This window comes from Dendrobates tinctorius, unplaced genomic scaffold (assembly GCF_039654945.1).
Source record: "Dendrobates tinctorius isolate UK_male_01 unplaced genomic scaffold, ASM3965494v1 ptg000143l, whole genome shotgun sequence".
NCBI lineage: Eukaryota > Metazoa > Chordata > Amphibia > Anura > Dendrobatidae > Dendrobates > Dendrobates tinctorius.
In genome coordinates, this window is record NW_027361810.1 from 13,303,361 (window position 1) to 13,325,903 (window position 22,543).

Here is a 22,543-nt window from a genome sequence, read left to right on the forward strand (position 1 = left end):
TCACTGTGTGCAGACATTACATTACTGATCCTGAGTTACATCCTGTATTATACTCCAGAGCTGCACTCACTATTCTGCTGGTGCAGTCACTGTGTACATACATTACTGATCCTGAGTTACATCCTGTATTATACTCCAGAGCTGCACTCACTATTCTGCTGGTTCAGTCACTGTGTACAGACATTACATTACTGATCCTGAGTTACATCCTGTATTATACTCCAGAGCTGCACTCACTATTCTGCTGGTGCAGTCACTGTGTACATACATTACATTACTGATCCTGAGTTACATCCTGTATTATACTCCAGAGCTGCACTCACTATTCTGCTGGTGCAGTCACTGTGTGCAGACATTACATTACTGATCCTGAGTTACATTCTGTATTTTACCCCAGAGCTGCACTCATTATTCTGCTGGTGCAGTCACTGTGTGCAGACATTACATTACTGATCCTGAGTTACATCCTGTATTATACTCCAGAGCTGCACTCACTATTCTGCTGGTGCAGTCACTGTGTACATACATTACTGATCCTGAGTTACATCCTGTATTATACTCCAGAGCTGCACTCACTATTCTGCTGGTTCAGTCACTGTGTACAGACATTACATTACTGATCCTGAGTTACATCCTGTATTATACTCCAGAGCTGCACTCACTATTCTGCTGGTGCAGTCACTGTGTACATACATTACATTACTGATCCTGAGTTACATCCTGTATTATACTCCAGAGCTGCACTCACTATTCTGCTGGTGCAGTCACTGTGTACATACATTACTGATCCTGAGTTATTACACTCCAGCAGATATCTCCAGTCAGTATACAGCCGTCTCTCGCTTATCCTCTCACTTATTCATCATAACTGTGCTCTGACATTGAATGAAGTGCAGGAACTGCTGGAGGCTCCGGAGAGCGATCAATTACCAGCCATTCGATGATTACTCCAAGGGAAAGTATTGATCTGTTGTATTTCAGCAACAGTTATGTCTGTTCAATGCCAAAAATATACTGTATATGCAGGAAAAGATAAATGGTTCTGCAATTCCTGCTGGGCCCTGGATATATAGTAATTAACGGAATAAATGATGAACCTATGTGGATGTTGGTTGTCCATTGACCTCTACCCAAGGACCTACAGAAATAAGGGAACCATCTCATGTGTCACCCTACATTCTAAAAAAAGAGCGTGGGTCCGAGACTGTCGTCACTAGGCGTCATGGAAATCCATGGAGATGTCCCGAGGACATGGAGAACTCAATAGAACTGGTGGGTAGCAGCACACACAGAAGATACAGGAGATGGACCGGTTGGAGACAACACAAGAGCATTGAGGGAAGGTTGAGATAGGAGGAAATGCAACGGGATAGTCTTCAGAAGAAGCAAGTAGACCAAAAATAGGGTAGAACCAGGATGTATTGACCAAAGTTCATTAATCTCCAGGCAACCATTCCATTTCCACCAGGTAGGAATAGAGAAGGAATTGGGTAATTTCATTACAAAAGCAATTTTTAAGGTTCCATAGTCTAGTGAACGCAAGAGCTATGTCTTGCACCATCATCTGCCTACAAGTCAGGTGAGGAAGTCCACCAATGATATGTGGACATTGTGGGAAGCATACAACCTCTGTCTTGGTATTCACATGTTCCCTTTGAGTAGCTGACCCTTTACCAAAAATAGTAAATTGTAGGGGATCTGACTACAGGCAATAAGAAGACTAAGACTAAAAGCATTTCTTCAAGGAATTAGTCAAGGTGAAGTAGGATGAGGACCATTCAAGAAGGAGATGAAAATGAGGGGAAAGAGGAAGCCTCTAATGAACTGGTTAGGAAAGGAAGTTCCTCCAGAAATATGAGGGACTCGGTAGGACGTGAAGACTTTGAAGAGTTTGTGTTGAACTTTGAGGATTATGACCTTTGGGAATCCATCAAAACCCATCTATCCAATCCAGAAGGAGACGGTGTCCGTGAGTAACATTGATCTATTTCTGCTGTCTTCATGGCATTTGTGTTCTCTTTCATTACTATTTCAGGCGCCCTGTAATATAAGATGGAAATGTTTCCAATTCTGCTTGACATTATAAATATAAAAGGGGTTGTCTATTCAGTTTGGACCACCAGGGGTCTTATACCCACCACAAATTAGTGATTTTATCACCAGTCATTTTTGCTACAAATGAACATCCATCCATGAAGATAAATGATACATCTTCTCCAACATTTTCTAAATAAGTGTCAGACATTGCATACTTCTTAACCAGATTTTCTCAGATTAATCCAGTTATGTCGCGAGGCAACTTGGAAATGAGTGGGGACAAAAAAAGAGCAATAATGCTTAGCCAACCACACATTTATCAACCCTACAGCCATATTAATTCATTTTTTTAAATAAAGACTGATGGTGAGCCCTTTATAAAAAAACTTGCGTATCTTTTTAGAACAGTAATTCACAACCCTTACGACAAAGACTTATTAATAAAGGTTGAGGCATAAAAGCCCATAAAACAATATATGAAGGTTGTAAGCAGTCGTCTGAACCTGGTGATTTTGGTGAGACCGGCCGACCATCTCACGTGTATGGAGGCTTCCCGACTTTCCCTTGATGATAGGGGAAAGACGGAATGGACAACTGAATTTCAATGGTCGATACTATTGTTTGCAAGGTAGACAAGATGGTAAAAGTTGTAAGGTAGCAGCCAAGAAAAGTGCATACACACGTGGTCAAAATTGTTGGTAGCCCTTGTTTAATGACAGAAAAACTCACAATGGTCACAGAAATAACTTGAATCTGACAAAAGTAATAATAAATGAAAAATCTATGAAAATGAACAAATGAAAGTCAGACATTGCTTTTCAGCCATGCTTCCACAGAATTAAAAAAAAATAAATAAAACTCATGAAATAGGCCTGGACAGAAATGATGGCACCCCTGAAAATAATGTGACAAAAGGGACATGTAGAATCAAGGTGTGCCCACTAATTATCATCACAGGTGTGTACAATCCTGGAGTCAGTGAGTGGCCTGTATAGAGGCTCCAATACTCACTGTGCTGTGTGTTGTGACAAGGTGTGTATCACACTCACCATGGACCAGAGGAAGCGAAGGAAAGAGTTGTCTCAGGAGATTAGAAAGAAAATTATAGACAAACATGTTACAGGTAAAAGTTATAAGACCATCTCTCAGCAGCTTGATGTTCCTGTGACTACAGGTGCGCATATTATTCTGAAATTTAAGCTCCATGGGACTGTAGCCGACCTCCCTGGACGTGGCCACAGGAGGAAAATTGATGACAAATCAAAGAGACGGATAATACGAATGGTAACAAAAGAGCCCAGAAAAACATCTAAACAGATTAAAGGTGAACTTCAAGCTCAAGGAACATCAGTGTCCAATCGCACCATCCGCCATTGTATGAGCCAAAATGGACTTCAGGGGAGACGACCAAGGAGGACACCATTGTTGAAAAAACTCATAAAAAAGCCAGACTGGGATTTGCCAAACTACATGTTGACAAGACACAAAGCTTCTGGGAGAATGTCCTATGGACAGATGAGACAAAAATGGAACTTTTTGGCAAGGAACATCAGCTCTATGTTCACAGATGGAAAAATGAAGCATATCAAGAAAAGAACACTGTCCCCACTGTGAAACATGGAGGAGGCTCTGTTATGTTCTGGGGCTGCTTTGCTGCATTTGGCACAGGGTGTCTAGAATCTATGCAGGGTACAAAGAAATCTCAAGACTATCAAGGGATTCTAGAGAGAAATGTTCTGCCCAGTGTCAGAAAGCTTGTTCTCAGTCGCAGGCCATGGCTCTTGCAAGAGGATAATGACCCAAAATACACAGTAAAAAACACCCAATAATGGCTAAGAGGAAAACATTGTCCTATTCTGAAGTGGCCTTCTATGAGCCCTGACCTAAATCCTATTGCGCATCTTTGGAAAGAGCTAAAACATGCCATCTGGAAAAGGCAACCTTCAAACACAAGACAACTGGAGCAGTTTGCTCTTGAGGAGTGGCCAAAATACCTGTCGAGAGGCGCAGAAGTCTCATTGACAGTTACATGAATCGTTTGATTGCAGTGATTGCCTCAAAAGGTTGGGTAATAAAATATTAAGTTAAGGAACCATCATTTCTGTCCAGGCCAATTTCATGAGTTTTATTTTATTTATTTTTTTTAAATTCTGTGGAAGCATGGCGGAAAAGCAATAAATCTTTGATTTATTATTTTGTCAGATTCAAGTTATTTCTGTGACCAGTGTGGGCTTTTCTGTCATTAACGAGGGGTACCAACAATTTTGACCACATGTGTATGTGTATGGGGGAATCAGGAGACATAGCTGTCCTATAAACGATCCTTCGGTTGACAGCTCTCTTGGGTATATGGCCAACTCATGGGATTTTTGCCACTCTAGGCTGATGGATGCTCCAAAATTTGCAACAAAGGATCATGGATCACTTTTGAATGTTGCAGTTTTTAAGGAAGTGATATTGGAGACATGCATTTTCCGTGTATGAACAGCACAGCAGGAGGTGTTTGCTTTATGGTAGCTTCAATGAATGGGATTCAATTGGCAGAGAACTGTGAATAAACCAATGCAGTCTCTAGGAAGAAAACAAGGACTGAGAGCAACAGAGCGGTGTGCCCTGTGCAGATAGAGTGCAAACACCTGAGTATCTTGCTACAGAATGAGTCAAAAATTGGAAAGCATCTCACCATGACCTCGTAGGTATTGCCTATGACCCAATTATAGCACAGTGGCTCAGTGGTTAGCACTGCAGCTTTCCAGCGCTGGGGTCCTGGGTTCAAATCCCCTCCATATAACCATTAGCTAACACTTGGTTGTCTCATGTCTAGTTCTGAATCTGGAGGATCCTCCATCCCTGCGCAGGCAGCTTGTAGCAAAGAATCGCACAAGCCGGAAGGAAGCCACTGTCTTCCCACCACAGATAAACTGTGCCAAGAAAAAGCCAGAGAAGAAGGGGCCTCACGAGGTATGACCAAAAAACGAGATGCTTGGAGAGTAGCAGTCCTTGACAGTGCCACCACTTTTCTGTTTGTGTTATGGTGGTGAACCTCTTTGACACTTGCCAATGGCCCTAGATGCCACTTGGACCATTTGTATTGACCTGCTGTTTGATATCTCTAGGTCTTTGTGGAGCTGAACGAGCTTGTGTGTGAAGGAGCCCATGAAATGCAATGGAAGGAGACCGCTCGATGGATAAAATTTGAGGAGGATGTGGAGCAGGACACATCACGATGGGGAAAACCTCATGTGGCTTCACTGTCCTTCCGTAGCCTGCTGGAGCTCAGGAAGACCATCACTCATGGTGGGTTTGGGCATCGATTTGTTCACTATTTCTCAGTAAAGTCCCAGAATTTGCAGGAGGAACTCAGTGCTTATTTGATGTTGCCCCCTTAATATCGGAAGCATGACCCTGCTGGTATTGCAGTATGTTGGATATGACATCAGGATGTCCACCTGGACTTGTCCCAGCGTAGGTCTCATGTAACTTCTGCAGCTTTCACATTTTTAGGGCAGGGTTTCTGTAGCCATCTATGAGCACCTATGGCTACCAGTCGTATAGGGACATCTGTGTTTGGCAAATTATAATGGGGGCAACACTGGAGGGATGGGGCTTCGTTATGGCAGCATCTGCAGCTAGCACACGGTTATAGGGTAATCGTAATGAGGTGTCTGTGGCTGGCACAATTGATGGCTGACAATCTGGTATGGAGGTATCAGTGGTCCTGGTGGCCTTTACAGCTGCAGAATGATGCTGTGCAGTCGGGGAACACATTGAATGTTACATGGCAGTAAATCTCATTGAGTACAGTGTAATGATTGCAGGATGTTCAACTCTCGTCCTCTGTTTCATGACTGTATTCGTTTTTCAGGAGCTGTACTCTTGGATTTGGACCAGACCACTTTGCCCGGAATCGCCCAGATGATTGTAGAGACCATGGTTGTTTCTGACCAGATAAGAGCCGTCGATCGAGCTAACGTTTTGCAGTCTCTTATGTTGAAGCACAGGTAATCGGTGAAGTGGACCTGAAGTGACTGTAGACTTATCCTTGTGGAAAGTCGTAGATATATCTACAGTATATACTACCCATGGTTCTAATTTGTGTATAGAAGTCTGTGGCCTCTAATTTTGTTGTTTTCATATATCAAATGGACTTTAAAGCAATGAGCTTCCATGAGTGAGAACGTCTCTGCCGAGTGCTTTACTGGAGATTGTATCAATATTTGTTATGGTAAAGCCCCTTTAGAGGCGACCGGTCACCTCTCCGGACATGTATGTTTTAGAAAATACTTAAATTCCAAATGAAATAAGAAATCCGAATCACATTTTTATAGCTCATTGCCTTGTGCTGTCACTTTGTTATTCCTCCAAGAAATTTATGTTCAATTTGACAACTGGGCGTTACCAATTGGGGGCGTGTTTATCTCAGTCAGAAGTGATTAGAGAGGATGTGAGAGGACACCACCTCCCTGTCCGGTAACACCCAGTTGTTGATTTATTCATACATTTTTAAGAGGAACAGTGGAACAGATCGGCGCCGGGTTCTAAAAATTGTCACCTTACGGGAAATACCTAGAAATGACGAGTCACGGAAGATCACCAGGTCTCATTAACGATGCCACCATTTCTTTTGTAGCCACCCTAATGATGGAAGGGATTCTCACCACACTCGTAATACCTCCACTCCTGGTGCAAGCAACCACGTCACCCCCAACAGCCCACCCAAAGAAACCACAACCAGCAATTCCCATAATGACCAAGACAGCAAGCAGGTGAGCTTATACAGTAGGTTCTGTCTTAAAGGGGTTGGCTGGTGCTTTAGTATGATGGCCTGTCCTTAGGATTGGTCATCAATACCAGGTTGGTGGGGTGCAACTGTGGGTACACCCACCGATCAGCTGTTGCCCGTGCTGGCAGCGGCTAGATGTGATCAGTTGCAGAGAAACACAGCACAGCTCCACCAACTGCATGGTGGTCGCAGCGGGTACTGCAGAACTACCCTTATTAATTTGAATAGGGGTGGATACTATAGTGATATCACAGTACAGTACATAGTATATACACAGTGAAGGCACAGTAGTATTATTATTATACATTTATATAGCGCCATTTATTCCATGGCGCTTTACATGTGAAAAGGGGAAAAATAGACAAGAACAATAAACATATGTAAGACAAGGGACACACAAGTACGGAAGGAGAGGGGACCCTGCCCGCGAGGGCTCACAGTCTACAGGGATGGGTGAGGATACACTAAGAGAGAGTAGAGCTGGTTGTGCGGTGGTTCAGTAGACCGAGGATCATTGCAGGCTGTAGGCTTGTCGGAACAGGTGGGTCTTCAGGTTCTTGAAGGTTTCCGTTGATGGTGAGAGTCTGATGTGTTGCGGCAGAGAGTTACAGAGTATGGAGGAAGCACGGGAGAAGTCTTGTATGCGGTTGTGGGAAGAAGAGATGAGAGGGGAGTAGAGAAAGAGATCTTGAGAGGATCGAAAGTTGCATGCAGGTAGGTACCAGGAGACCATGTCACAGATGTATGGAGGAGACAGGTTGTGGATGGCTTTGTATGTCATGGTTAGGGTTTTGAACTGGAGCCTCGGGGCAATAGGAAGCCAGTGAAGGGTCTGGCATAGGGGGGAGGCTGGGGAATAGCGGGGAGACAGGTGGATTAGTCGGGCAGCAGAGTGTAGGATAGACTGGAGGGGTGCCAGTTTGCTAGAGGGGAGGCCAGAGAGTAGGAGGTTGCAGTAGTCAAGGCGGAAGATAAGGGCGTGCACTAGTGTTTTTGTGGTTTCATGGTTGAGGAATGCGCGGATCCAGGAAATATTTTTGAGTTTGAGGCAGTAGGAGGAGGCAAGGGCTTGGATATGTGGTTTGAAAGACAGGGCAGAGTCGAGGATCACCCCAAGGCACCGAGCGTGCGGGACGGGGGATAGAGAGCAGTCATTGACATTGATGGATAGGTCTGGTGGAGGGGTAGCGTGAGATGGGGGAAAGATGATGAATTCTGTTTTGTCCATGTTCAGTTTAAGAAAGCGAGCAGAGAAGAAGGCTGAGATAGCAGACAGACATTGTGGGACTTTGGTCAGTAAGGAGGTGAAGTCAGGTCCAGATAGGTAGATCTGCGTGTCATCGGCATAGAGATGATACTGCAAAGCCGTGGGATTCTATGAGCTGTCCCAGGCCGAAGGTGTAGATGGAGAAGACTAGGGGTCCTAGGACAGAGCCTTGAGGAACACCGACAGACAGGGGGCGAGGTGAGGAGGTGGTGTGGGAGATGGAGACACTAAATGTTCGGTCTGATGAGATCCAGGTTAGGGCCAAGTCTGTGATGCCAAGAGATGAGAGAATCTGTAGCAGGAGGGAATGGTCCACGGTGTCGAAGCCAGAGGACAGGTCCAGGAGGAGGACAGAGTAGTGTCGCTCGCTCTTGGCGGTTAGTAGGTCGTTAGTGACTTTAGTTAGGGCAGTTTCAGTTGAGTGATGGGGTCGGAAGCCAGACTGTAACCGGTGAAAGAGGGAACAGGAGGAGAGGTGGGAGGACAGTTCAAGATATACATGCTGTTCCAGTAGTTTTGAAGCGGAAGGCCTCTTTCACACATCCGTTTGTCTCCATCAGTCAAAATCCGCTTGACGGATGGTCATCCATTGGATCCGTTTTTTTACGGATCCACCAAAATTTTGGCGTCCGCTGACATGACTGGACGGATCATGAAACTTTTTTTTGCCTGGCCGGATCCGTATTTTTCACAGCGCATGCCCGGAAGAATTACCTTTGGCAGAAATTTAACCCTAAACCCGGTTCTGGCGGCTGAAAAAAACTCTCTCTTTCTCCTTATTCCAGACACGGTTCCTTTAAAATTCTACCTTACACGGGTCCGTCAAAACAACGGTCCGGTGCCACCCGTTTTTTTCAATCCGCCTACGGATCCATTTTCCACCATTTTGGCCGATTTAGACTGAGCAGAAAAACGGATGTGTGAAACAGGTCTTAGGGAGAAGAGATATCGGGCGATGGTTAGACACAGAGGATGGGTGTGATTGAGGCATGTTTGAAGGATGAGGGAAAGACACCATTTGTAAGTGAAAGGTTGAAGAGGTGTGTTAGAGAAGGGATGAAGACTGTGGCAAAGTTAGGGATGAGGTGGGACACTAGGGATGTCATGCACAAATGTATACAGAGATGTCACAGTACAGAGAGATTGCATACTGTGATGTCACAGTACAGAGAGATTGCATACCGTGATGTCACAGTACAGAGAGACTACATTCAGTGATGTCACGGTACAGAGAGATTGCATACCATGATGTCACAGTAGAGAGATTGCATACCATGATGTCACAGTACAGAGAGGTTGAATACAGTGATGTCACAGTTCAGAGAGACTACATACAGTGATGTCACGGTACAGAGAGATTGTGGGTCGCCCTCCCAGGGCCATGGGGTACTCGGTACCGGGCCAGTATCAGTGGGATGTGTCACAGCGGCGGTGACCCGGACTGTGGCCCTGGGCGCCCAAGTAATAGGAAGATGTGGATGTAGTTAGATGAATAGTTTATGACGCCACATATGGTGTTCGGCAAGGGAGGTGTTAAGCCGACACTGCAGACAGATCCTCTGGGACAGATGGTGTGGTGCAGCAATGGTGTTATAACCCTCCACAGGCAGGGCTGTTGTCCCAGGTCAGTGTAGATGTGGAGACACTTAGATGGTGTAGTGTCCAGCGCAGGCGATGCAGCAGTGCCAGGCGGACGGACGCAGGAAGGAATGGAGGACACCAGGGCATGTAGTTCCAAAGCTTTACTCACAGTCTGTAGTGCCCGCTTCTGTGCCATGTCCTCCAGGTCAGGGACTCAGTCAACCTCCAGGCAAGATGGAATGCTCCCTTCCACGCTCCACCAACTTATGTGCCTTTCTGAACGTCTCCTCTATAGCGCCTTTAAGTGTGAAGATCTCCTAGTACTGAGTTACACTGGAGTTCCTCCTGACAGATGTTCCCAAGAACTCTACTTGTACGGCAGACAGCTGTAGCCTGCTTCGGGGACTCCCTTCTCCTGAGTCCCGGCTCTCTATCCGTGTTGCTGTTGTGCCCTCAAGTCTTAGATGGGAGTAGTGCATTTACAGCTCACTACTCCACCGGTGTCTGCTGCAGAACCATAAGTGTCCATACAACCTCGGGGACCGGGCCCCGGCCTTGCGCTTAGAACTTCTAGGCAGGGTTCTTCCTCTAACCCACGTCCTATGTGTTCCCTTTTACTCCTACGTTCCGTACTTGTCTTTCCCTTCTATGGAAGCTCCGGCTTCGGTTCAATGTCCTTCTCCTTCTTTCTTTTCCCGTGCCAGCTGGCTCAGATCACTGTGGCAGCTGCAGCACTCCTTCCTCCATCCCTCTTCCAGGGATTCCCACTCCTCTCCGAGTGGCTCTCTGACTGTCCTTCCTCAGACTGAACTGAACTCAACTGACCTCTATCCTGGAACTGTCCCGCTCTTTTATATGTCTCCTAAACTCCACCCACCTCCCAGCACGTCTAGTGTTCCAAGCAGGGAACCACCAAAGGTGCTCTGCTTCTCTCTAAGCAAGGAGCTGCAATGTGGTTTTGCTGAACTACTCTATTGTGTGGGGTGCGAGTGTTGGAGCGTGGTCAGGAGCCCCCAACTTACCTGGATGGTGGGAAACTACACCTTAGGAGAAGGTGCAGTACCTCTGTGGTGACTGAGCCTCAGGGGCGCCACAATTGCATACCATGATTCACAGTAGATTGCATACAGTGATGTCACAGTACCTTGATAATACACACAGCAGTGTCACAGTGCAGGAATAATATGTACAGTGATGTCACAGTACAGGGATAATAATCAGCAATATTACCGTGGATAAGTAATGCACACAGTGATATCATAGCACATACTGTAAATACAGTAAGTAATAAAACACATAATCCTGTTGCACTGCTGGTATACTGAGTCACCGCACAGGTAGAGGGATACTACGCACAGCAGAGATACAACTACGATTTCACTGTAATAACTGTTCCATTTCCTGTCGCCCCCAGTAACACTTGCTGCCATTACTGTGTCATCTCCTCTAATTCTGTGATGTAGAAATCCCTGAATGGGCCTGATGGTCATCGGCTAAAGCACCGGAAGCTCATGGAGAAGATTCCAGAAAATGCAGAGGCCACCGTCGTCCTCGTGGGTCAGTAAATGTCGTCTGTATTCACCTGTGTACACCTCGCCTCACATTTATTAAATGTATTACAGTTTTTGCGCCTCATTTGACAAGTGGGTGTGGTTTTGTAATGAAGGAAAATGGCTTGGCAAAGAATGGGCGTGGCTCTTAATGCGCAAAATAATGGACCTCCCAAGAATTGTCCCCCCAGTGTAGCACTGACCACATGTGCTGGTATTATTCGCAGGTTGCGTGGAGTTCCTAGTCAATCCCGCCATGGCGTTTGTGCGTCTCAAAGAGGCGGTCCTGCTGGAGTCCGTCCTGGAGGTGCCGGTTCCTGTGCGGTTCCTGTTTGTTTTGCTTGGTCCCTCTCAGTCTAATATGGATTACCACGAGATCGGCCGCTCCATCTCCACTCTCATGTCAGACAAAGTAAGTACACCCTCTTCTCACAATGGGAGCAGACTAGTCACTACTATAGGAGGTATCCCAGTAAAGTTTCAATTAGAATCATAGAATCGTAGAGTTGGAAGGGACCTCCTGGGCCATCTGGTCCAACCCCCTGCTCAAAGCAGGATTCACTAAATCATCCCAGTCAGATGTCTGTCCAGCCTCTGTTTGAAGACTTCCATTGAAGGAGAACTCACCACTTCTCGTGGCAGCCTGTTCCACTCATTGATCACTCTAACTGTCAAAAAGTTTTTTCTAATATCTAATCTGTGTCTCCTCCCATTCAGTTTCATCCCATTGCTTCTAGTCTTTCCTTGTGCAAATGAGAATAAAGTTGATCCTTCTACAATGTGTTGTAGAAGGATCGGTGTTGTAGAAGGATCGGGCAGCACGGTGGCTCAGTGGTTAGCGCTGGAGTCCTGGGTTCGAGTCCCACCAACGACAACATCTGCAAGGAGTTTGTATGTTCTCCCCGTGTTTGCGTGGGTTTCCTCCGGGCACTCCGGTTTCCTCCCACACTCCAAAAAAAACATACTGATAGGGAATTTAGATTGTGAGCCCCATCAGGGACAGTGATGAAAATATGTGCAAACTGTAAAGCGCTGCGCAATATGTTAGCGCTATATAAAAATAAAGTATTATTATTAATGTGACAGCCCTTGAGATATTTGTAGACAGCTATTAAGTCTCCTCTCAGTCTTCTCTTTTGCAAACTCAACATTCCCAAATCCTGCAACCTTTCCTCATAAGACAGGGTTTGCAGACCGGTCACCATTCTGGTCGCTCTTTTCTGAACTTGCTCCAGTTTGTTGATGTCTTTTTTAAAATGTGTATAAACAATGTATAGTCACTGCACACGCTGATTGTACTTAATGTGAAGTAAATTTATTGCTTGACAGTGAGGAAGCGACATCAAACGACGTTTCGGCCACATCGGCCTTTATCACAAAGTCGCTGTAATCAAATACATACATAAAAATATCAAAAAAATTGTAAACTTTATACAAAATATATACACATAGTATCCAGAGAGCATGGAATATAAGCACTAGAATTATTTAGAAAGATGTGGAGACATCAAACACGTCTAACTGAGAGATAACGCGGTAGATAAGAAACATGAAGGAGCGTGGTCATACCCTTTTCAATTGAATGTAGGGTCTGTTTTCACCAAATCGATAGTGTCACTGCTAGGCATAAATGAGTTGATAGCATATTCTGTAAGTAGGGATAGATGAACATATCGTTAGGGTGACAAAGAAAAAAAGAAAAAAAAATAAAGAGTAAAAAATCAAGTACTGAACTGGGTGTCTGGAGGACAGATGGATAAAACAGATTAACCAGCATAAGTGGCGTAGCTAGTTGTATACAAAAAAAGACAGTGAGGGACTGTAAAAATATGCCCAGGTATCTAGCTGTCCAGACAAAAGCTGTATTCTATTTAGGGAAAACAAAGAAATATACCAAAGTTGCCGCTAAATCCTGTTCCTTGAAGAGGTGGTGGACTGGTAAATATGCCACTGCTAAACAAAGAAAAAGGGGGGACATTAGAGATGTGGCAGGATCGGTGGTCCTGGATTGGGACCATACAAAAGTTGGTGATGCAGCGGTGGTCCTGGGTAGGGACCATGGTAAGGTTGGTGGTACAGCAGTGGTCCCAATGGGACAGTACTTACTATTATTGGTGGCTCAGTGGAGTGTGAAGTCTGCACAATGGTGCCAGAGCAGTGAGTGAGCGCTGGATCACAGGCTGTGCTTTTTATACTGTCTGGTCCGGTCATGTGACCGGAAGTGACATCAGACGCCGGGGCGTGTGCATTGGAGCACGGCCGTAGTGTCTCACAGTGATCCCCACCAAAAAGATGGCGCTGGCTGTTCACACATGCGCAGTAGAGCGCAATCAAAGAAAACCTAATGAGGCCATGCAGAGACTGCTGTAGCTCTGAGTGGGACACACGCATCAGGGGGGGAGGTGCAGCGTGCTATATATAAAGAGACTGGGCAATTAACATATGGAAACAAATATAAACGAACAGTATTATTGCAAATCATACATGTAAATATACAGCATTTGAATTGCGTAGGAGTCCAAACTTAAACAAACATAAAAAATAAAAGAAATGAAAAGAGTGATGTCAGACCTAGGGGAGAGAATGGAGAAGGTTATGAACTCAAATCAAATGAATTATGAAGATTAGAAAAAAGGAAAAATAAAGAAGGAAAAATAATAAAGGGAAAAATAAAGATATAAAATGAGAATAGTAGAAAATAAAAAATAAAAATAAAAATAAACAAAAAATAAAAAATAAAAAGTAAAAAATAAAAAGTAAAAAAGAAAAAAGAAAAAAGAAAAAGAAAAAGGAACAAGGGGGGAAAAAAAAGAAAAAAAGAAAAGAAGAAAAAAAGGAAAAAAAAGGGGGGGAAAAAGAAGCCTGCAAGGAACAAAATATAAGGGGGAAAAAAAATTTTTTTGAAAAGTAAATAAAAAGACCAAATTTGTAAAGAAAAGGTGAAAATAAATTGTACGGCAAAATGCCTTCAAACAGAGGAAGGGAAAAAAAAGGGGGGAGGGGGGGGTTGTGGAAAACTTTTTTGCAAACAAGAAAAAGAAAAAACAAACAAAAACAAAAAAGAAAAAGAAAAAACAAAAAACAAAAAACAAAAACAAAAAACGAAAACACATTATGTTTCATTATCTTACCGCTTGGGTTAGATGTAAAAAGGGGAGACTCAAGAAGGCAACCAATCAATGGGTCTAGGGAAAGAGGAAGAGAAAAAAAGGAATTTTTATAAAAATTATTAGATTAGCCAATCGATTTCTCGATTGAGACCCCTCGGATGTAAGGTGTCTAGTGTGTAGATCCAGAATGTCTCCCGTTGCTTTAAAAGGCGAACATGGTTCCCACCTCTTTTGGGTCTAGGGACTTTTTCAATAATTTGGAACCGTAGTTGAGATACGTTGTGTCGGGCTTCCTTGAAATGGGCAGGAAGTGGGAGCCATGTTTTCCCGCATCTAATCGTAGACTTGTGACTGGATATTCTGTCCCTGATTGCCTGGGTGGTTTCACCCACATACAATAAACCACATGGACATTTGATGATGTAAACGACGAAGTTAGTTTCACAAGTGAAGTAATCCCTAATTGGATAGGATTTGCCAGAACGTGGGTGGACTATCTCACTGCCTTTGATGATATTGGAACAGCTCATGCAGTTTAGGCAAGGGAATGTACCAGTTCTCTTTTGTCCTGTTAGAGTATGTGTATTGATGTGACTGGAGGTACCCAGGTCAGCCCGGACAAGCTTGTCCTTAAGATTTTGAGGTCTCCTCAGGCACATCAATAGTGGGGATTTAAAGAGGTTAATCCTAGAATAGGATCTGGTCAATAGAGGCCAATGTTTGTGGATGAGATTATGTATTCTTTGCATGGACGGGTGGTGACCATGGACGAATGGGAGTCTGGGTGGTTTGATTGTTGTGGTTCTGGTGGTGTCGGGGTCAATCCGTGCTTTAGTCATCTCAGAAGCCAGAAGTGTAGATGGATAATGCCTAGATTCAAATCTATCAGACATTTCTTGTAATCTGAGGTCTCTAGTCGAAGGATCTGATACAATCCTGGTAATCCTTTTAAACTGTGATCGTGGGAGACTATTACGGGTGGACCTTGGATGACAACTGTCATACAGAAGGAGATTATTGCAATCGGTGGGTTTAGTGTAAAGATCGGATGACAGTGTTCCTTGTGCATCTTTTTTGACCCTAGTATCAAAAAAACTGATTGATTCCAGGTTGTGGGACATTGTAAATTTCAGCTCATGCCTGGCATTGTTGATGGTATCATAGAATTTAGAAAGGCTAGTTGAGTCCCCACCCCATATGCAAAAAATATCATCAATGTAGCGAAGCCACACTGTGGCAAATTCCTGGAAAAGTGGATTGGCGTAAATGTAGTCTCGTTCAAACTTATCCATGTAAAGATTTGCGTACGCGGGGGCTACATTAGAGCCCATCGCGGTGCCGCATGTCTGGATGAAAAAATCATCCTGGAATCGGAAGAAGTTTTCCCGTAAGACTATATTTAGAAGGTCCAAACACAAAGCCTGTGTGTCCGGTGCAGTATTAGCTTCCATGAGAGTTAGTCTGACTGCCTCTATACCTTTATCATGTGTTATTGATGTGTATAGACTGTTGACATCAAAGGTGCAGAGAATGCTGCTGGGTGAAACGGAATTAATGGAACGAATCTTATTCAGGAAATCGCCTGTGTCCAAAATAAAAGATTTAGTGGTGTGAGTAAATGGAGTTAATATTTTCTCTAGAAAAATGGATAAAGGATTGAGGATGGAGTCCGTGGAAGCTACTATTGGACGTCCAGGAGGGTTGTGTAGGTTTTTGTGGATTTTGGGGAGGGTGTAGAGTACCGGGGTTATGGGATGTTGGTTTGTCAGAAATGTTCTAGTCTTTGCATCTATGGTCTTAAGCTGCATATGTTTGTCAAGAATTTGGTCTATTTTCCTACGTATTTGGAATGTCGGGTCAGTATGAACTTTCCTGTATGTGTTGGTATCCGAGAGTTGTCTCTGAATTTCGGTCACGTATTGATTCTTGTTCATGACAACGATTGCTCCTCCTTTGTCTGCCGGTTTTATAATGATGTTTGGATTGTCCCTCAAGGATGAGATAGCTTGTTTTTCAACAGGTGATAAATTATGGCGGACGGGAAGTAGGCCCAATCGTTGGTCATGGATGGTCTGTTTAATATCCCTGTCAAGAAGGTCTATAAAAGTCTCAACTGCATGATTGGTTTTGGTAGGCATAAAGCTACTTGGGTTGTGTAGTCCTAAGGTGTCAATTGTAATCGAGGGGCTAATGACCCGATTGGAATCTGGAGCTATGCTGTTGGCTACCCTTGTTGAAGAATCGTCAAAATGTACCTTTAATCTAATGTTGCGGTAAAATTGTTGTAGGTCTTTCTCTAATTGGAAAGCATCCCATCTTGGTGTTGGACAGAATGAGAGTCCTAGGTTTAGCACTTTAAATTCTAAAAGGAGAAAGGGAGTAATCAGAGATATTTACAATTAAGTTTGGACTCCTACCTGTTGCGACCGAAGAGTCATCTGGCGATTTTGTTCCCCTCCTCCTCGACCGCCTTGTTGGCGTGCGTTTTGACCTAAAAAAGGAACTCTGGAAAGAGAGGTGCTGCCAGTGTCGCTCCCGGATCCTGGTGAAGAACCGCCAACTGGAGAGGATCCCCCGGAGGCTGTGTATCCCCCTTGGTGGCGGCGGAGTCTGGAACGGTAGTGTCTTGGTGCTGGACCTTACCATCTGTACACTCTGTTATTCAGGTAGTCTTCTGTGTCACGTTGAAATTTAGACCTCTTCCGTTCTTCTAGAGTTTTTCGATGTGTTAATAAAACAGTATCAACTTTATTTTTGAGAGTACTAAACTCAGTATTACTCAAAGTTGAAGTTAATTGGGTCTCTATAGTAGAGATTTTTGCTTCGGTATCAGTTATGGCTTCTTGAAGGTATTCGATTGTTAATAGAATTATATCGAATGAGCATTTATTCAGAATTCTCTGAAAAGTGGCACAGTACTTAGCGTTGTCAGAGAAAAGAGTAGGTCTCAAGTGGCTACGAAGCCCGCGGGGTATCTTCCCTTGTCGATGGTATTCGCCCAACGTGGCGCAGTGTAGATCATAAGCTATGAGTCTTTTCTTTTCTTTCTCCCAGTCTCTCGTCTTGATGTCCCTACTGGGAACGTGAAGAAAATCTGAGCCAGATCTGATTTTAGATAAAATTGTTGATCCTAGTGCATCGTCGTACATAAATGTTTCAGACGTCATGGATACTGGGTCGGTGCTAATAACCAAAGAAAACTGATACTAGGTAATACAGATGCCCCAAACTGGACACAATATTCCAGATGAGGTCTGACCAAAGAGGAGTAGAGGGAAATAATGACTTCACGTGATCTAGACTGTATGCTTCTGTTAATACATCCTAGAATTGCATTTGTCTTTTTTGCTGCTGCATCACACTGTTGACTCATATTCAGTCTGTGATCTATTAGTATACCCAAGTCTTTTTCACATGTGCTGTTGCTTAGCCCTATTCCTCCCATTCTGTATATGCTTTTTTCATTTTTATTGCCCAGATGTAGTACTTTGCATTTCTCCCTGTTAAAAACCATTCTGTTAGTTGCTGCCCACTTCTCCAGTTTATTTATATCTTTTTGAATCCTTTCTCTCTTCTCTAGTATTAGCTATCCCTCCTAGCTTTGTGTCATCAGCAAATTTAATCAGTTTACCCTCAATTCCTTCATCTAAATCGTTGATAAAGATGTTGAACAATACAGGGCCCAGGACAGAGCCCTGTGGTTCCCCACTTGAGACATTCTTCCAACTGGATGTGCAGCTATTTACGACCACTCTTTGGGTCCGATCACTAAGCCAGTTATGAATCCACCTAACAGTTGCCTTGTCCATTCCATACTTAGTAATTTTTTCAATAAGGATTGTATGAGATACTTTGTCAAATGCTTGGCTGAAGTCAAGATATACTATATCTACAGCATTTCCTTGATCCACCCAATCAGTGATTCCGTCATAGAAGGAAATTAAGTTTGTCTGACATGACTTATTAGTTACAAACCCATGCTGACTCTGTTTAATCACTTCATTCTTATCCCGATACTGACATACATGTTGTTTAATAATTTGTTCAAAGATCTTTCCTGGTATAGAAGTCAGACTCACCGGCCTATAGTTGCCTGGGTCCACCTTCTTCCCCTTTTTGAAGATAGGAACAACATTTGCTCTTCTCCAGTCTTCTGGCACTTCTCCTGTTCGCCAAGAATTTTCAAAGATTATGGAGAGGGGTTCAAAAATTTCTTCTGCTATCTCCTTCAGTACTCTGGGGTGTAATTCATCTAGCTCTGCTTGCTATCAGTGAATGGGAAGAGGAGAAAGCTATTTAGAAAAAGGAGATTTCCTTTAATATATTACTAGAATGCAATGAGCTCCCCATAGTGGTGGCTGCAGACAGGTTTTTATCCTGTATCTCTGTATACAGTGAGCTCCCCCTAGTGGTGACAGCAGACATGATCTTATGTATCTCTATATACAGGGGGCTCCCCCTAGTGGTGGCTGCAGACAGAATCTTATCATGTATATCTGAATACAGGGAGCTCCCCCTAGTGGTGACTGTAGACAGAATCTTATCATGTATCTCTGTATACAGTGAGCTCCCCCTAGTGGTGACTGCAGACAGGATCTTATCATGTATCTCTGTATACAGGGGGCTCCCCCTAGTAGTGGCTGCAGACAGAATCTTATCATGTATATCTGTATACAGGGATCTCCCCCTAGTGGTGACTGTAGACAGAATCTTATCATGTATCTCTGTATACAGGGAGCTCCCCCTAGTGGTGGCTGCAGACAGGTTCTTATCATGTATCTCTGTATACAGGGAGCTCCCCCTAGTGGTGGCTGCAGACAGGTAATGTCACGCGGGGCTTAGGTCAACTAAGGCAGAAATACCTGGGGCCCCTGTGATGTCCCTTTAACTAGGGGCAACCCTGTCTGACCCTCAACCCAGGGTTTTTGCTGAAGGTGAAAATGCCTGAGCCTCCACCCTTTCCTTATCTCCTGCTCAGCCCTAAGCTTAACCCTCCACCCTCCACCCAGTGAGGAGACAAACCACCGAAGCCCCAAACAATAAAGACAGACCGGGAGAACTTAAACTGCACCGCGCCGCATACACACAGGACTATACAGTAATGTGAACAGGGCACAACAAAACACAAATATGGGAAGGCGAGAAGGTAACAATGGATCATACGACACCAGATATGAATCTCTCTCTCTCCAACACCTCCACTCCAGACCGGAACCACTTGGTATGAAACACAAGCTATAATCGGCGACGCCCATAGGCCAGCATGACTATTTAAAGACTGTGGGCGTGACTAACCATCCAACCTGATCTTCAGCTAGATTAACCCCCGATAGCCTGAGAAACTCAAGCCGGCGCCACTGAGGCTATAGTGGACGGAGGTGGAACTACCTCTGCCTGCCGGACGCTGTGGTGTGAATAGCGTCCGACATGACAGTACCCTGTCTTCTACGAGGGACCCCAGGGCCCTCAAGACTCATAGGACCCGGCTTGTCCGGATGACGACGGTGAAAAGAACTGACCAGCCGATCTGCATGTATGTCCGAGGCTGGTACCCAAGACCTCTCCTCCGGACCATACCCCCGCCAGTGTACCAAATACTGAAGAGTACGGCGCACTACTCGAGAGTCCACTACCTTGGAGACCTCAAACTCTAAATCGCCATCCACCATGACTGGAGGTGGCATCGGCGTCGTGTCCACAGAGCCTACCACCTTTTTCAATAAAGCCCTGTGAAACACGTTGTGTATCTTGTATACTGCAGGGAGTTCCAACCGATAAACAACTGGGTTAATGATGGCAGCAATCTTAAAAGGCCCAATAAACCTTGGACCCAATTTTAAAGATGGAATTTTGAGTTTTATATTTTTAGTCGCTAACCACACCCATTCACCCACACACAGGTCCGGACCTGGCACGCGTCTACTGTCAGCCACCCGCTTGTACCTCGCACTCATGCTCAACAAACGCTGTTTCACCCTCCTCCAGACCGATGATAATTGAGCTCCTAGCTGGTCCTCCTCCGGGACGCCCCCCGAGTCACCCTGACGTAAGGTACAAAATTGAGGATGTTGACCGTAAACACAAAAGAACGGAGACTCTCCCGATGACTCTTGACGGTGATTATTTAACGCGAACTCGGCCAGAGGAAGGAAAGTAGACCACTCCTCTTGGTTGTCGGACACAAAGCATCGTAAATACTGCTCCAGATTTTGGTTCATGCGCTCAGTTTGACCATTTGACTGTGGATGAAACGCCGATGAATGTGACAACTTGATCCCCAAACGTGAGCAAAAAGCTTTCCAAAACCTCGCAACAAATTGAGTTCCCCTATCAGATACTATGTCCGACGGAACTCCGTGGAGTCTGACCACCTCCTGCACAAACACCTGAGCCAACGTCTTCGCATTGGGCAAGGAGGGCAATGAGACAAAATGCGCCATCTTTGAAAATCGGTCAACCACCACCAGGATGACCGTGTTCCCCGCCGAGACTGGCAAGTCAGTGATAAAATCCATGGAGATTTCTGTCCATGGCCTATTAGGTACCCCCAGAGGCTGTAGCGTGCCAGCAGGACGGGCTCGGGGCGACTTGGCCCTGGCGCACATGATGCAAGCTGCCACGTACGAGACCACGTCCTGCCGGATTTTGGGCCACCAGAAACGACGCGATACCAGCTCCAAGGTGCCCTTAACCCCTGGATGACCAGCCAGTACTGAGTCGTGATGTTCCCTCAACACCTTAAGACGAAGATGAAGGGGTACAAATGATTTGTTGGCGGGAAGTCCTGGCGGTACCTCCTCTTGGGCCTCGGTAATCTCCGCCTCTACCTCAGTCGTGAGAGACGAAACCACTACACCTTCCTGGAGGATGGGTACCGGCTCTTCCCGAGGTTCTACCCCCGGAAAACACCTGGACAAGGCATCCGCCTTGGTGTTTTTAGCCCCGGGACGGTAAGTCACCAGAAAATTGAAACGTGTAAAGAACAATGCCCAGCGAGCCTGCCTAGGAGACAGACGCTTGCCGACTCCAGATAGAGCAGGTTCTTATGGTCGGTGATGACTGTGACCTGGTGAGCCGCCCCCTCCAAGAAGTGTCGCCATTCCTCAAAAGCCAATTTGATGGCCAACAACTCCCTGTTGCCGATATCATAATTCCGTTCGGCCGGCGACAGCTTCTTGGAGAAGTAGGCGCATGGATGCATATCGCTCAAAGATGAGCCCTGTGACAGTACTGCCCCCACTCCCACCTCAGACGCATCAACCTCCACCACAAAAGGTTTAGACACGTCCGGTTGCACCAGAATGGGGGCTGAAGCAAAACTGTTCTTCAGACGCTCAAATGCACGTATCGCCACCTCAGACCAGCTAGTCAGATCGGTACCTTTTTTTGTCATGTCCGTGAGCGGTTTGGCTATAGTAGAAAAGTGTTTTATAAAGTTCCTATAATAATTAGCAAACCCAAGGAACCGCTGGAGCGCTTTCAGATTATCAGGCCTTTCCCATTGTAGCACCGCTTGCACCTTAGCGGTGTCCATTTTAAACCCTGCGGCGGACACAATATATCCCAAAAAAGGCAACTCCTGAACAAAAAATAAGCATTTTTCCAGCTTAGCATAGAGCTGGTTCTCCCGGAGCAACTGTAACACCTGCCTGACATGCTCTAAATGAATGTCCCGGTCGCTAGAATAAATGAGGATATCATCCAGGTATACAATCACAAATTTCCCCAGGACATGAGCAAACACGTCATTAATAAAATGTTAGAAAACAGCAGGCGCGGTTGTCAACCCAAATGGCATAACCAGGCTCTCAAAATGACCCTCAGGAGTGTTAAAGGCCGTCTTCCACTCATCCCCCTGACGGACCCTTATGAGGTTATACGCCCCCCTGAGGTCAAGCTTGGAAAACCACTTTGCCCCCGCCACCTGGTTGAACAAATCAGGGATCAAAGGCATCGGGTATGGATCACGGATCGTAATCTGGTTTAACTCCTGGAAATCCAGACACGGCCGTAACCCCCCCATCTTTCTTCTTAATGAAGAAAAACCCCGCTGCTACAGGCGAGGACGAAGGCCAGATGTGTCCTTTGCTCAGACTCTCCGCGATGTAGTCTTTCAGAGCTTGTCTCTCTGGACCAGAAATATTAAACATCCTGGCCTTAGGTAATTTGGCCCCGGGTTTTAACCTAATCGCACAGTCATAGGCTCTATGTGGAG

At 45.0% G+C, this 22,543-nt stretch overlaps 1 protein-coding gene and 1 long non-coding RNA gene across 2 annotated transcripts in view; one reads left to right on the top strand and one right to left on the bottom strand.

Moving 5' to 3' along the window:
- The first annotated feature begins 1,767 nt into the window (after positions 1–1,767).
- Positions 1,768–22,543, top strand: part of SLC4A3 (solute carrier family 4 member 3) — a 42,905-nt gene continuing 22,129 nt past the window's right edge. Inside the window, exons 1-7 of the mRNA XM_073545516.1 lie at positions 1,768–1,969; positions 4,862–4,998; positions 5,154–5,334; positions 5,903–6,038; positions 6,668–6,803; positions 11,132–11,225; positions 11,446–11,630. Coding sequence (XP_073401617.1) covers positions 1,768–1,969; positions 4,862–4,998; positions 5,154–5,334; positions 5,903–6,038; positions 6,668–6,803; positions 11,132–11,225; positions 11,446–11,630 — 1,071 coding nt within the window. The remainder of the gene's footprint in view (positions 1,970–4,861; positions 4,999–5,153; positions 5,335–5,902; positions 6,039–6,667; positions 6,804–11,131; positions 11,226–11,445; positions 11,631–22,543) is intronic.
- Positions 11,951–18,878, bottom strand: LOC141049263 (uncharacterized). The gene is made up of 4 exons (XR_012220305.1): positions 16,746–18,878; positions 14,350–14,403; positions 12,788–12,866; positions 11,951–12,602 (listed from the first exon to the last, which is right to left on the bottom strand). It is a non-coding gene; the product is annotated as an uncharacterized lncRNA (long non-coding RNA).